Raw genomic sequence first — 14,143 nt, forward strand, 5'->3', positions numbered from 1 at the left:
CTAACCAGCGAGCTATGTCGAAGCTAACAAAGCTAGCCTTACTTTTTACCCTAGGACGGTAAAGTCACAACCCAGCCTCTTGTTTTTCTGATTGGCTGGTTCTGACTTTCTTACCCTAATCTTAACCAATCGCACTCCTCATGCCGAAACCCAACTAACGAAGACAACAATTACTGGCCAATCAGAGGCAGAGCAGGGCGGGATATTCCGTTGCCATCCTAGGACAACGAATGTCCAACGATACCGTTCCCGGTTCATGAAAGCACTGTAAGTAACGTAAGGGTGTGATTTTTATCGTGGATAAAACGCCGTTTCTAAAAAAAAAAAAAAAAAAAAAAACAGCCACGTATTCACAGTTGTTTTCAGTCAAGCTAGTAGCTGTAGTTGCTAATATTTCCTCCGAGCGGCTGCGGGGGGTGGGGGCGTTATGATGGTGGTGCCCCCCTTATACACACTTATGCAGTAATATACAGTAATACTTCTGTGTTAGGTTTCTCCTGAAAGAGTTGTTATACATATTAGACTAAATGTCATAATAGGTGTGCTGTATATTTTACAGTCTTACATCTGCAACCTGTTTGTGAACTTTCACCAGACTCATCATGTGAGCTACTGTCCCTCATAACATCTGAGGTCAAGTTTAAATGAATTATTGCCGCCTTTTGTATTTATGTGCATGGTTTTCTTTCTCTTATTGCATTAATAGTATACGTTGTCTGTGTGTCACTGTGTGAGACTTGGTCCCTGCAGAAGTGTGAGCAAAAACACAAGTAAATCATTATTTATAAGGGTAGGGTTTACCCCCATGCAAAACTATTGAGCAGATAAAAGATCACCATGTAAATAAAGGAGTTTTAGTGGAAACACTTCTCAGAACTATATGTCAAAATGTAGCAGGTGATGGTGTATGGGTGGCTGAGCATAAGCCATTTTTAAAGATGTTTTTTTAGTGCTAATTCCCAACAACAAAAGATGGAAAGATCAGCTGTTAGGCCAGCACTGTCCTCCAAACTAAACTGACTTTGGTCTGTTAGCAAAGACAGTGGGAACAGCTGTCAAATATTATGCTGAGTGCAAATGTCCGGACGCTCATATCTGTTTATTGATGTCCATGCAGATGGAGGAGTTTGAGTGGCACATGTGGGTAGTGAGGCACTCACTGGCTTTTAGAGTATGGGACTATCAGAAATAGGCACTGTGTCAGCAAACACCTAACCCTAACCCATAAACTTACCAGAATCCACCTACATCTGCCACTTCTGAATAAACAGTCAGCTTCAGATACTTTCTAAAAATGTATTTAATGGAAAGGGAAACAAATCAGTCACATGATTTTAATTGATATAGTGTGAAAGTGTATCAGATGCAGCTGTGTGATAATTTTGACAAGTTCCCATTATTTTATTTTTTAAGTTCACCAAAAAGTTAAATCTAAAATGGATTAGAAGTTGAAAAGTCTAAAATCTAAATTAAGAGAAAATATGGGAAGACGACCAGAAAGCAGAATTAAGATTATTCCTAGTTTTGTCTTGCCTCATTTCCACATACTGACACTTATTAAAGAACAATAAAGGATGTTTATGGCCTCCTATGAGCCAACTGAAACATTGCCCCTGAGTGACTGATCACTGTTACTAATTAACAGATTTTAATATCTCTTTAACAGTGTAACATGCATATAAAACTCTTCCAATGAGGAATGGAAAAATGAACAAAACACAATTAGACTGAAATTTACCCAGTTAGAAACATCCGTAATATAAAGACAGTGAGGCTGAAAATGGGTATATCTCATTGCAACAATCATGTAAGCCAGATACTCCAGAGACTTGTATGAAAACTATGCAATCAATTGGATACAGTTTTATTTGCCAGCGCAACCTTGCATTGGAAACAGGAGCTCCTTTTTATTTGGTTGAGTTTAAGATGAGTTCATCTTGGTTCAGTTTATACTCCCTCTGAGCAAAGGACATACTTGTAACTGTACACTGTGTAAAATGATACAGCCTGTGTTGTCCCGTGCTTCCCTCCACCACACAGCCAACCTTGGTCTTCGCTCTCACAAGGGTACATTTTGCCCTAACGTAACTTTTACAGCCTCATGTTGCTGTTGATTTCTTTAGAGGAGCTGCCTGTCCTTCTGTCTCACAGTGCTGGTGTCATCAGTGTCGGGGTCGTTTAAGGAAAAGTCACCAGACAATATTGTTTACGGGGGGAGGGCTATTGCATATTTCTAAGCATTTTTTCATGGGCGGGTCTTTGTAGATATTTTCAGCTAGACTGCAGTTTGAGTGCAGAACATTTACAATAAACACCAGGTTTTGTTGTCAATTTAATCAAAGAGTAAATAAACACAACTTTCATGATTTTCATCAATGATAAAGAAAGAAATGAATATATGAAGGTTCCAGTTTGTCCACTAAAAAGCCCGGATACACACGTACTGTTTTCTTTGTCTGTCTGCAGTGTTCTTATAGTGAAAATGTATACTTCCACTTATTAGTTACTTCCTGTCACGCAAGCACACAACATTCGTGTCAGCTGGCTGTCAATTTTAATCTCTGCGGTGTGTTAAAGTGCCACTTTCTATCCCGAAATATGAGGTGATGTAATGAGTGTTTGGTGCTGCTCACTTTTTGAGAAGTTATGCAATACATGTCGCATTTTCAGTTAATACAACAGGCACTGAGTGCAGTGTTGGGAATTACTGACTAGGCAGATCGAAGGAAAGAGGGCACTCACAACTCAGCATGGTCCAATACAAAAATCAAATATAATTTCCAGTTAAAGTAACAGATTTCACTTAAATGTGTGTTTTCCCTGTTTTTTAATAACACTCTACTGTTTTTTTGTGTCAGGTTGTGGCTGGTTGCAGGGCTCCTGGAGCAGAAGAGCTGTGCCATTTCCCCCCCCCCTTTTTTTTGTCCTCTCATGCCCTCCCCTTGTGTGTTTCCCTGCGTGTTAGTGACCCTGCACCCCCGCCCGCCCCCCACCTGATCCCTCCCGTCGTGTCGCCGCTACCAGCCGCTACGAAGCCCCCCCTCTCACCCCATGCTTGGGACAAAGCCAGCTCACTGCCAGCCCAATGACTGCCTGGATCGTCCTGCCTGTCAGCCTGTCTGCCTTCTCCATCACAGGAATATGGATAGTGTGAGTGCCAGGAACGCTCGTGTGTGTGTGTCGGGACTTCTGTTGACAAGTAGAAACAGGATAAGGTTCTCAATGTCAGGCACACATATGGAGGAGCAAATTCAGATTTGTTAGATTTGGGTAAATGGGTGTGGCAAGCTCTTTACATGATTTAAATATGGATGCTGATATAGCTCTTTTTCAAAAAACCCAGTGCATCATCATTCTTTGACATTTGATATTTCTTGCTTTAACTGCTGGTGTGTTTTTTTTTACCACACAGGTATGCCATGGCTGTAATGAATCACCATGTTTGTCCTGTGGAGAACTGGTGAGTGCCTTTTTTTTATTTATTTTTTTTACTTCTTCTTCTTTTTAATTTGAGAACAACATCAGAAGTGTTCAAATCTGAACACATGAACTCATTGTGTCACTGCCACAGGTCTTACAATGTAACGTGCACAGAGGAGCTGCCCAGACCAGGCTTCCCGAAGACATGTTGCACCATCCAGGACATCCCCCTCATCAGGTCTCCTTTTCTACCACTCCGCCTCCTCCACCTCCTCTTTCTCCTCTGCACTTCAGTCTTTGTTCCCGCAGAGTACAAAAGCCATTTTGTGTCAGCAAAGGCCCCCGAAGCATGAATTAGCACCTTGTTATGTTTTGGCTCCGTGACATCATTAACCCACGCTTTGCATAAACTGCATTTGTTTAATCTAATATGAAATCGCTGGCAAGTACAAAAGAGCTCTTGTAAAAAAAAAAAAAACATCATGAGACTCAGGCTGTTTGTTTTTTTAGGTCATTCTTCATATATATGACTATGTTTTACATTTAGATATAAATGGAGCCAGCTGGTTTAACATTCTTGAATCAGGAAGTGCAGTTCAGACATCTGGCCTCATCGTTAAAAATGTGCAGGATCAACATACTGACTGCTGTTTTTGCTCCATCTCCTCCAGTAAATGCGGCTCTTTCCCTCCTGAAAGCTGCCTGTTCAGCCTGATCGGCAACGTTGGAGCCTTCATGGGTAAGAACCGAACTCCACTCATACACACGTCGTGGCAATGAAGACGTACGGTGCGCTTCCTTTTTAAGGAATTCTACACTTTGAGGAAAACACTCATTAGCCTTCCAGCCAAGAATTAAGGGATATGATTGATACCATTGTCATGTTTGTACTGTAGATATGAAACATAACTTGTCGTTTTTCCACTTTGGTATCAATCCTCTCATCTGATTGTTGGCAAGAAAGCAAATAAGTGTAATTTTTTTTTTTTTTAAGTTGAACTACTCCTTTAAAAATGCTCAATCCAAAAAAGACAATCATACATTACTGTTGTGTGAAAGTGGGGATTTAAAAGCAAAGAAATGTTTTATTGCTATCTGAATATCAATTAAATTAATTTAATTGGTATAAAATAAATACGTTTTTTGGTATGTAATGTGGTAAAATGTCAAAGTATCAAGTGATGTTCTGTAAAAACTCACTGTTAAATATATAAAGGAATGTTTTTGGTCGTTTTTCTCTAATTAGATGATTGACTCAGACTTAAGTGAAAACAGTACTATTTCCATCTGCTGTTCACCACAAACACAATGAAGCAGTATAGTCGAGGTGAAAGTGTTTAGACGTTTGCGTCCTCTGTCCAGTCGGTGTGTTATATTAATGCTGTGGTGCCCGAAGATGTCAGCCACTAGCTCTCAGGAGATGCTGAGGGGCTTGAAATAGCCCATGCTTTCTAATCAATAATGAATGCGGCTTTCCTTCCTCCACAACCACCACAACCCCCCTCCCTGTCTACTCTGCCCTCTCCCCTGCATACAGCCTCCCTTTATTACCCCTCCTCTTCCTGTCTTGTTTTATCAGCTCTGCTCATATTTTCCCTTCTGCCCCTAATTGGGACTGTCTCCTGCTGTTTTCACCGTCTTCATTATTCACCTCACCTCACCCTCATTAATGCATTTCCTTTTTTTTTTTTTTTTTCCCCTTTCTGTTTTCCTTGTATTGTTCTTATTACATTCCATTTCTGCCTTTCTCTCACCAACCTGTTCAAGCTGCCTGGACGCCTTTGACTTCCTTACTGTTGTTGGCTTGTAATATTGTAGATCTTTGAATTGAAGTGTGTTTTACTGCCTTGTTGGTGGTGGTATATAACAGAAATGAAACTGCAGATGTCAGTGGTTGACAGAACATATGGTGTATGAGACAGCAGCAGAAATAAAGCTAGCATCTAAAAAATGTCAAGCATTACTCATATGGGAACCAGAAAATATCTCTTTTTTTATATACATACAATATCTAAATAAACTAAACTATGATCTGGGTTTCCTGTGTGCAGTCATGTGTTAATGTGAATGGAGTGTAAATATGTTTGTTCTCCTGCGTCCCACAGTGGTTATGGTGTGCTTTCTGCGCTACGCCCAGGTGATAGAACACAGCCACCGATGTTGGGTCAACACCAGCGCTCTGGTGTCCGGCTGCACCAACGCCGTGGGTCTGGTCATGGTGGGCAACTTCCAGGTAAACGTAACACAGCCATTTTCGCTGACATGAATAATGAAAGTAATTAAAGGGATTGGTAAGGCAAGGCAAGGCAGTTTTATTTATATAGCGCATTTCATACACAGTGGCAACTCAATGTGCTTTTGGTGACTTTTCAGTTTCTTATCTGGACCTCTGATTGTATCTTTCTGTCTGACAGGTCGATCACGCCAAATCTCTTCACTACGTGGGTGCTGGCGTGGCGTTCCCAGCAGGGCTGCTGTTCGTGTGCCTGCAGTGCGTGCTCACCTACCGGGTAGCAGTGACAGCCCTCGACTACTGGATGGCCCATTTCCGGGTCGCTCTGGCACTGGGAGCTATGATCTCCCTCGTCCTCAGTATCCTTAGCAGAAAAAAAACCCACCACCACCACACTACTTACACTTATATTGTATATTATATCTAAACTTGCCGTGAGACACGTCAGAACACATCACACGTGTGTTCTTCAGCTTGTAGATGAAACAGCCAGGTCATGATAACATCTGTCTGAGCCTGTCCTCCCCAGCTGATAACATCTGTCTGAGCCTCTCCTCTCAGTTAGAAAGATGACGGTTGAATTTGCCCCGTCAACCTGTTAATTCTCATACGGTGCTTCATTTAGCCGACTGTTTCCTGATCTGCATTTCTTATCTCCCCCTTAAAGTTCTCCACACAGGCAACATTTCAGGGACGACTTGTTTTTCTGCCACCAGTCATTATTGTCATTCTTCATGCGGGTCTGCTGTCCTCTTGTCTTTATGACAGCGGTGTGCAGAACCGTTCAGGTACATGCTGATTGTCTGATGGATGAGAATAAATAACCATCCATCCTAAACAGATTATTAATGAGTACTGATCTGGCAGTTTAACCTTGATCATGTTATGAATTGGCATCTGGCAACCTGAGGTTAAGCTGCTTTCTAATTCTCATCATATTAAATCCATTCATTCATTCATTCAGGCTGGTGATATTTTCATCCTCTCCTTCCTGCTCCGCTCTACATTCTATGAAAGAAAATAAAATGTAGAATATTATTGTGCTCATGCATGTACTAGAGATGTCTGTCCTCCTAAACTTCCACCTCAGGCGGCATCTTCTTCATCCACGAGAGCTTCATCCTGCAGCACGCTGCCGCCATCTGTGAGTGGGTCTTCACAGTAGACATCCTGGTCTTCTACGGCACCTTCACCTACGAGTTCGGCACCGTCACCAGCGAGACCATGATGGCGGGCCTGCAGCAGAGTCACCTCCTCAGCTCAGGGGTTATCATGGGCCCCAGGGCCCGGGGATCGACCATGGGCGGGGCAACCAAGGGCCTCAAGTCTCCAGGTGGAAGCAGCACATCCACACATCTCAACTGTACCCCGGAGAGCATAGCCATGTTGTAGCTCTGAACCGCTAGCCCAAAGGTCTGAAAAATCACAGCAGAGGAGCTTCAAGAGCTTCCACAGGATGGAAAGATGACAGAGGTAGCATGTGAAGGAAGACAGGAAGTTTGGATATCTTTAAGAATTTTAACTGACACCAGGTTATCCCGTCTTTTAATACACTCTAATCTTTTTTTTTTTTTTTTTTGTCTTTCTCCGACGTTGGTGAGAGCCGGCTCGTTTGGTGAGCAGCCGCAGTCAAAATGTCCCGTCACGTTTTCTGTAGTGAAACTGAAAAAGAAGGCGCTGAATGTGTGGAGCCAGTCTTGAGTACTGGAGCCATGAATGTTTCCAAGATCGGGCAAATCTTCACAAAAAGTAGGTTGTGTCCTGAATGGGTCGTCTTTTTATTGAGCGTCACTGGCGTATGAGTTGAAAGAGAAGGTTCCTTAAAGCCACAAAGCCCCTTCTTCCCTCCTAAACACTCCTTCATGAACTCTCCAGTGCTTCGCGAGGCCCACCTGTTTTGGCCTTTCTTTTTTTGTTTTGCTTATTTTCTGCACGGCACACTTTTTCAAAATGAGCGAATACTCATTTATGTTTTGAGTTGGCGTAGCGAGTAGAAAACACTGAATGTTTGAGAAGTGACTAGTTAACGTTATGTATGTTTTTACAGGCCACGAGAGTTTGGCCTTTTTTAAAATCAAACATAACATCTTTCAAACGATTGGCAAAAAAACACCTGACAATTGAATCTTGGTCGCACAGTTTCTGCCCGATAGCTGCAATCAAACGTGATTTGAAATGCATATTTTGATGGTATTATTTCCGATTGTTTTACACAGCATGTATGTCTTTATCTCGGGCGGATATTCATTCTTGAGGTCGTTAATCCATTTCACTGACGTGAGTGCTGGATGGCTACATTAATAATAATAAAAAAAAAAATTTAAAAAAAGAGTTCTGGTGAACCATCTCAATCAGTCTTCACTGAGAAGTCCTCTCCCTCCTTATCACTCTTCACTGAGAAGTCCTCTCCCTCCTTGTCACTCCATTTATCGTCCCACCCAGTTGCATGATTTCCATTTCGTGCCACCTTTTCACCGCCATGTCCCGGTGCAATAATCGCCATCAATCATCTGATCACGTATGCTCCACTGGAGTGAATAATGCCTTTTTTTTAATGTGTTGGTGTTACTGGGAGTTTGAACACTTTTTTTTTTCTTCTTCTTCTTTCCAAGTGACACCAAGACATGTTAAGTGACCTATGTCCTATAATAAAACAAGTGGGCGTGTGAAGGTAAAACTCTTATCCCCACTAACACATTAACCGGTTAATGTAGTTCCTGTCCGCTATTAGATTCCAGGCTGGACCCTTGGAAGCCTTATTTGAGTTTGGAGAGTAAGTTTTTCTGCTTGTGTGAAGTCGTCGGAAGCCTTCTCGTTAATTTACGGAGGACGTCTTACTCCCAGAGGTCGACTGAGAAGTGAAAAGTCATTATGATGCTTTTTAGACCCTGTGCCATAAACCTTAGTGTCACGATGGCGTCCAGAGAGCGTCCCAACCAGATGATATCACACAGGTTGTAGAAAAGTTTGTGAAAGTGAGTCATGTGTTGAAAGTTTTGTATGATTTTCAATGTTGCCAATTTTTTTTTTCTTTAAGTGTTGATTACAGACTGCCACTAACTAAAAGCTGACTAATGCCACCCAGGTTAGGTTACACCAGGATTAGGTTTTCGTTTTAGCGAGCGAGCCGTTTCTCCCGCGAGCGGTTTGAGAAGTATGTTTCATAACCACTAACACACACAGACACATACACACACAGTATTCTGCCCTCTGCGTAGTGTTGATGCTTTTTTAAACTGTCTAACCACTGGATGCCAGCAATACTCATTTCTAAAAGGTCACATCACCTACCTCCTTTATCTTTTCGTGGGTTTGATGCTGTTTCAAAGAGAAATCAAGAGTTCCAACAAGTCTGAAGAGGTCGGTTTCTTCACTTTTCATGCAAATAATTATTTAATGTCACAGTCTTTCTGGACTGCAGGACCCTGACAGACACAGCTGTGTTAAAGTGTTTTTTTTTGTTTTGTTTTTGATCTGCACCACTTGCCAAAAATAAGACTGGAATTCACTGATTGGTTTTGTGTTTCAACAGTATGTGTATGAATTTGTACGAGAGCACTGTTTTAGCCTTATTCCTCATACTGTGCCAGGGGAACGCTTTCATTTTTATCAGGTTTTTTTTTTTTTTCATGTTCAGCTGTAGCCTAATTCTTCACCATACTGTAACCAAAGTCACACGGGGTGACTTCAAACGGCAGCTTGTATGAGTCTTCACATCAGGGTTGTGATTTATTCTGTAACAGCATCTACACCATCTTCCACACGCCAAAATTTAAAAGGTGGGTTTTACAACCTTTTTTTTTCTTTCTCGGTTTTTTTCGGTTCAATGTGCACATCAGTAAATGGCGATAGTACGTTTGTTCGTTGGAAAATCGTATATTTAAAAAGACTGCCTGATCTGTAATGTCTTGAAGTCTAAGCCACAGCAACACAGAAACAAATGTCTATAAAAATGTATTAGTCTTATTTCCTCAATTTGAAAAAAAATAAAAAGATTGTTGAAGAATGGTAATGGAGGAGTCAGAGAAATCCCCGAAAACAAGTCGACAGATTATTTTGTTTCCTTTTATACATTCTGTAAATATGTATGATTTGTCTATCATTTAGGTATTTTCATTTGACAGAGATTTATATTCAAATATGAAATAAAAATGATAAATTATTAGCAGATGTTTTGCATTGTCTGTTTTTGCTGGTACAAACAACTGGTTAATACAGTCTTTGGGTTGTTTTATATAAAAAGAAACTGAAACAACTTTTCGCAAAGCAGATGAAATAAAGAAACAACATAGAAATGTACTGCCGTTTAAAATCACACCCAAGCTGAGTCATTTCAAAACATGGATGGTTCCAATATTGAGTGTTGACTTACTCCCTCACAACAACAAAATCTGGATTTCCCCACATTATTGCTTCGGTGTGGAAACAGTACAGTGAGTTATATTAAAGGGCCGTCATGTGATGTAGCATCACAACCAGTTCAGATTGTACTGGTTATGTTACTAATTGTTCCTCAGCCTAGGCCAGAGAGGAGGGGGCGCCTTCGCAGACATCAAAAAAGAAATCATGAGACGAATTAAAGGGAAACTCCACAAATTTTACACATGACAGTTTACTCTCATGAGGAGGACTAGTACTGCTGGGAAGAAAGAGGTATAATGTATTATGTGCCTATAATGGAGGTCTGTCAAGTCTGAGAAATTAACCCTATTTATTTCACTTCAGGTCTAATGAAAAGATCTTGGTTTCATAGGATTATTATTATTATAGTAATTGTAGGATCCGGTATTTTTGAAGCTTGACCCCTACTCAGGATTTAAAGTCAGGATGCTTCTCCCACTTTGATTTTTTTCAAACGTTTCTCTTAATCTGTCGGTTATGAGTCCATTGGCATTATGAAAGTGTAGACTACTTATATTACACAGCTCGAGTGAGATTTAAAATAACATTCTTGCAGATTTAAATATTTTTCTTTATGGAACAATAAAAACATAGCACAGTATCACTCATTATATTCCTTTCTTTAAATATCTCATATGAATTGAACAAAAAACTTTCAGGATTTAAAGCTCTCGATTTTGTATAAAAAGGGAATAAAGAGACAAAACTCAGTACTGCTGTCAACAGCACGCTCATCTTAAAATCTATATTCATACTAACTAATGAGAAAAAAGCATTTATCCAACTCTGTGATATAAGTATTTTCTATTTTCAGTTACCTCGTTGCTTATGCTGCATTCACGGCATGTCGAATCAATGGAAAGAACAGGAAAACCCTGTGTTTCTCTACTGGGAGCGGTCACACCTTATTCCAAGATGGTCACTCACATCACCATCAGCCTTATGGTCATAACATAAATGTAAATAAAGCCTGAATTAGGTGTTTGTTGTGTTTGCCAGTGACATAGGTGTCAAAAATGTAATCCGTACGATATGACATGAACGCAGCATTATGCATTTCCTGAATTATTTTTTTTTTTCATTTTTTTTTTTTGTGTAAAATGTCACTGTGCCACAAAACTGCACCGTCATGTCATGTGTACATTGCTCCATGTAGGTCCTCCAGTCTGTGCTCTCTCTGTTTTCTTCTCTCCTAGATGACAGACATAAATAAACTATTCAGACACTGACTAAAGCCATATTAAGAGCACAAGTACAGGATGAGAACAACATGTTGCATAATTATACACCCACCTTGTCTTTTTTGAACTCCTCATACTCTGGATTGTCAGTTGGTAATTCAAGTCGACACAGCGGACAGGAGTTAGTCTATGATTTAAAAAAAAAAAAAAAAAAAAAGTAACACATACCATCAATTCAAAGACAATTTTAAGGCTACTCAAACATTTCCACAACATGCTTAATGGAATTTCAAAACCTGAATTACAAAATTGTGTGCTTTACCTTGCCCAGCCAGGGCAGTATACATCCTGAGTGGAAGAGGTGTTTACAAGGCATTTCTCGAACCGTCTCTTGCTCCTCGAACTCCAGCAAACACACAGGACACTTCAGACCTTTGTCTATGAGAACAAAAAGCCAGGTAAAATTCCTCTAATGTTATTTTTCTAATCTTTGGAAAGCATTCGTACTTCACATTAACACTAATCTTCCACAGGTTATCCACTGCTGGCTAATGACAGATTCAGATTTTGTCCTCAGGTGCACACAAAGTGCTTTGGTTTTCAAAAGTTTTGGCACACCCGCAATTTCTCAGCATGTGATCTCTGCCCCTACATCAGGGATTTTAAACAAAGGAGCTTTTTGTTTTATGAGTTTCTGGTTTCGATGCCAAAGTTTTCCGTTTGCAGTTAAGTCTGCATTTGCAACACATTTTGCGCTGTTGGAGCACATTTCTGTCACCTGCTTGTTCCGGGGAAATAATGACCACAGAGAGGGTCTGAACCGCAGTTTTGGCAGCTGGAGGAGGAAGCCGCTGGTCCCAGTCTGAAAGGTCGAATGCCCCTGAGTCAATCAAGTCCAAACCCTGCATTAAAGACCTATACACAAAAAAACAACAACAGCTAGTCAGTTTATCGATAAAAGATTGGAGAAAAAAAGCCTTATATTTGGAGTGTGTTCCTTCTCACCTGGCCAGTTCAAGTAGTGCGTTCTGGCGGTACTGTTCCTCTGGGTTGGTGGGTTCACAGTCGTGTTCATCAAAGTACGATGCCATTTTGGTCCAGCCAACCTTTGTGTCCACTGTGCATTAAGATACCTGGCAGAAACATGCATGCCGTGATACCAGATCCCGTGCTGTCGTATGTTCGTTCAAGTCAAGGCTACAAAACCACAGTACTCTCATGTCAGCATCATCAAGTCAGGAAGGGGTGAACATCAACTAATTTTTTTATAATATTTGCCAAAGGGCAACACCCTACTGTAAAACCCTAGTCGCAAATGGAAGTGGTGTTAACATCTAAAAGCACTTGTGATTGTTCTTTCAGGGCTGTTTAAATGGTGCGATTTGACTTTGTTTTTAGAGCCACCTGAAAAACGTATCATTAGCATTCATCCAGATTATTAGAAGATCCCTTTATAATGCACACCAAATAATGGAGGATAAAATACACAGTCCTCCTTCTGTGCAAAAATATATTTAAAAGTCCATCTGAAGCTGATATGAAGCTTCAGCCGTCCAAATGAGCCAAATCAAGTAGATCCCTTTTAACATTACAGTCTTTTTAGTGGCAAAGTTCCTCTTTTTGTTACTATACTTCCACCACAGCTCAACAGCGAAACACAAAGAGGGAATTTGATGCTAAAAAAGAGTGTAAATGTGTCAGATATCCACTTGATATGACTAACTCAGACTGAGTGATGAAGCCTCATATAAATGACTGTTTGGACACACTGTGGTGTTTGTCCTCCATCACTTTTACTGAAAGCACATTTAAAGGAGATTACAACTGTTTTCGGGGCTCTTGACTGTTGTGAACCTGTCCTATAAGACCTTATTTCAACCCTTAAAACAAATACACAATCTATACATTAGTGTTAAGTCATATAAAACATGTTTTCCACCTAAATTGACTCAAGTAAAACGTGGTGAGTATCATCAAACACAGCCAGCCAGTGTGACAGTTATAAAGTGACTATAATAAAGTGGTGTTTCATTAATTACAAGTATTAGGACACAAGTAAAAAAAACTACTCAACAGCTGCTTCGTTATTATATTTAGCAACAAACTGGGACATGTCTGAGTCTGGTGTTACCTGTAACGGACACAGCTGAGGCGAGCCTGTCTTTCTTAAACATATCAAAATGTACATAATATGTCACATAAACTCTAGCAGAGCAACATTATTCACCATATTCTTCTAGAGACTTGTTAAATAGTCTTACCTTAAATGCGGGCTAGCAACAATACACTTGTCATTCTTCCGGGTCTGACGAAACGACCACGTGGTGTTTTGTCCAATCACAGTTGGGAACCTCTCCCCATATTATTATCTATATACTACTGTTTCTTCTCTGCTGTTTCTGCCACATCTCATCACACATCTGCTCTTATCTAAAGTGTGTAAAACTATCCCCCTGTTCTCTCTCCCTCCTCTGCCTCTGTCATTTACTTCTATCTGAGAGTCACTTGAAAGCTTTGTTTTTGCTGACCTCCAGTGGTTTACTGTGGTTTCACTTGGCTCACTGTTGGGTGTGATTACAGGTGCAGCAAAGCACACTTCTTCTGACGACCACACACACACACGCGCGCGCGCGCACACACATACACACACACACACACACACACACACACACACACACGCTGCTCTTTAGCCTGGTGTTAACTAGATCCCTTGATATTATATTACTAAAATGGAAATGTAAGTTTTGTTTTGAAATTTTGATTTAATTCCTGAAGGTACAAAATACAAACTTCGCTTGTTTTTGTGTTTTGTGAAATGTTGTGTTTTATGAAATGTTATAATTTTCCAAGATGTTTTATTTTGTGAAATGCTATTTTGTTTTGCATAGTGCCTGACTAGTATCTGATT

The 14,143-nt window shown here is 40.5% G+C and overlaps 3 protein-coding genes across 5 annotated transcripts in view; 1 reads left to right on the forward strand and 2 right to left on the reverse strand.

The window, feature by feature from the left end:
- The window catches only part of rnf10 (ring finger protein 10), a 131,488-nt gene that overhangs the window by 50,318 nt on the left and 67,027 nt on the right, over nt 1-14,143 (reverse strand). The gene's annotated exons all lie outside the window — the stretch shown is intronic.
- LOC133979646 (transmembrane protein 150A-like) lies at nt 1,719-9,815 on the forward strand. 2 transcript variants are annotated; one of them, XR_009925063.1, is made up of 8 exons: nt 1,719-3,150; nt 3,413-3,460; nt 3,572-3,658; nt 4,092-4,159; nt 5,526-5,653; nt 5,835-6,012; nt 6,744-7,990; nt 8,023-9,815. XR_009925063.1 is itself a non-coding variant. In XM_062418207.1 (7 exons), exons 1-7 carry the CDS (start codon nt 3,086-3,088, stop codon nt 7,043-7,045), a joined length of 876 nt encoding a protein of 291 aa, XP_062274191.1. In that variant the 5' UTR covers nt 1,719-3,085; the 3' UTR covers nt 7,046-9,815. The 2 variants fall into 2 exon arrangements, 1 of the variants encoding a protein (XP_062274191.1); XM_062418207.1 differs by having other exon boundaries at nt 6,744-9,815.
- Nucleotides 9,941-13,607, reverse strand: rnf181 (ring finger protein 181). 2 transcript variants are annotated; one of them, XM_062417613.1, is made up of 6 exons: nt 13,497-13,607; nt 12,241-12,432; nt 12,014-12,150; nt 11,558-11,673; nt 11,348-11,422; nt 9,941-11,246 (listed from the first exon to the last, which is right to left on the reverse strand). In XM_062417613.1, the coding sequence occupies exons 2-6, from the start codon at nt 12,324-12,326 to the stop codon at nt 11,187-11,189; spliced, it is 474 nt and encodes a 157-aa protein (XP_062273597.1). In that variant the 5' UTR covers nt 12,327-12,432; nt 13,497-13,607; the 3' UTR covers nt 9,941-11,186. The 2 variants fall into 2 exon arrangements, with proteins under 2 accessions (XP_062273597.1, XP_062273596.1); XM_062417612.1 differs by having other exon boundaries at nt 12,241-12,368; nt 13,497-13,566.

The sequence above is a fragment of the Scomber scombrus genome, chromosome 4 (genome assembly GCF_963691925.1).
Source record: "Scomber scombrus chromosome 4, fScoSco1.1, whole genome shotgun sequence".
NCBI classification, from domain to species: domain Eukaryota; kingdom Metazoa; phylum Chordata; class Actinopteri; order Scombriformes; family Scombridae; genus Scomber; species Scomber scombrus.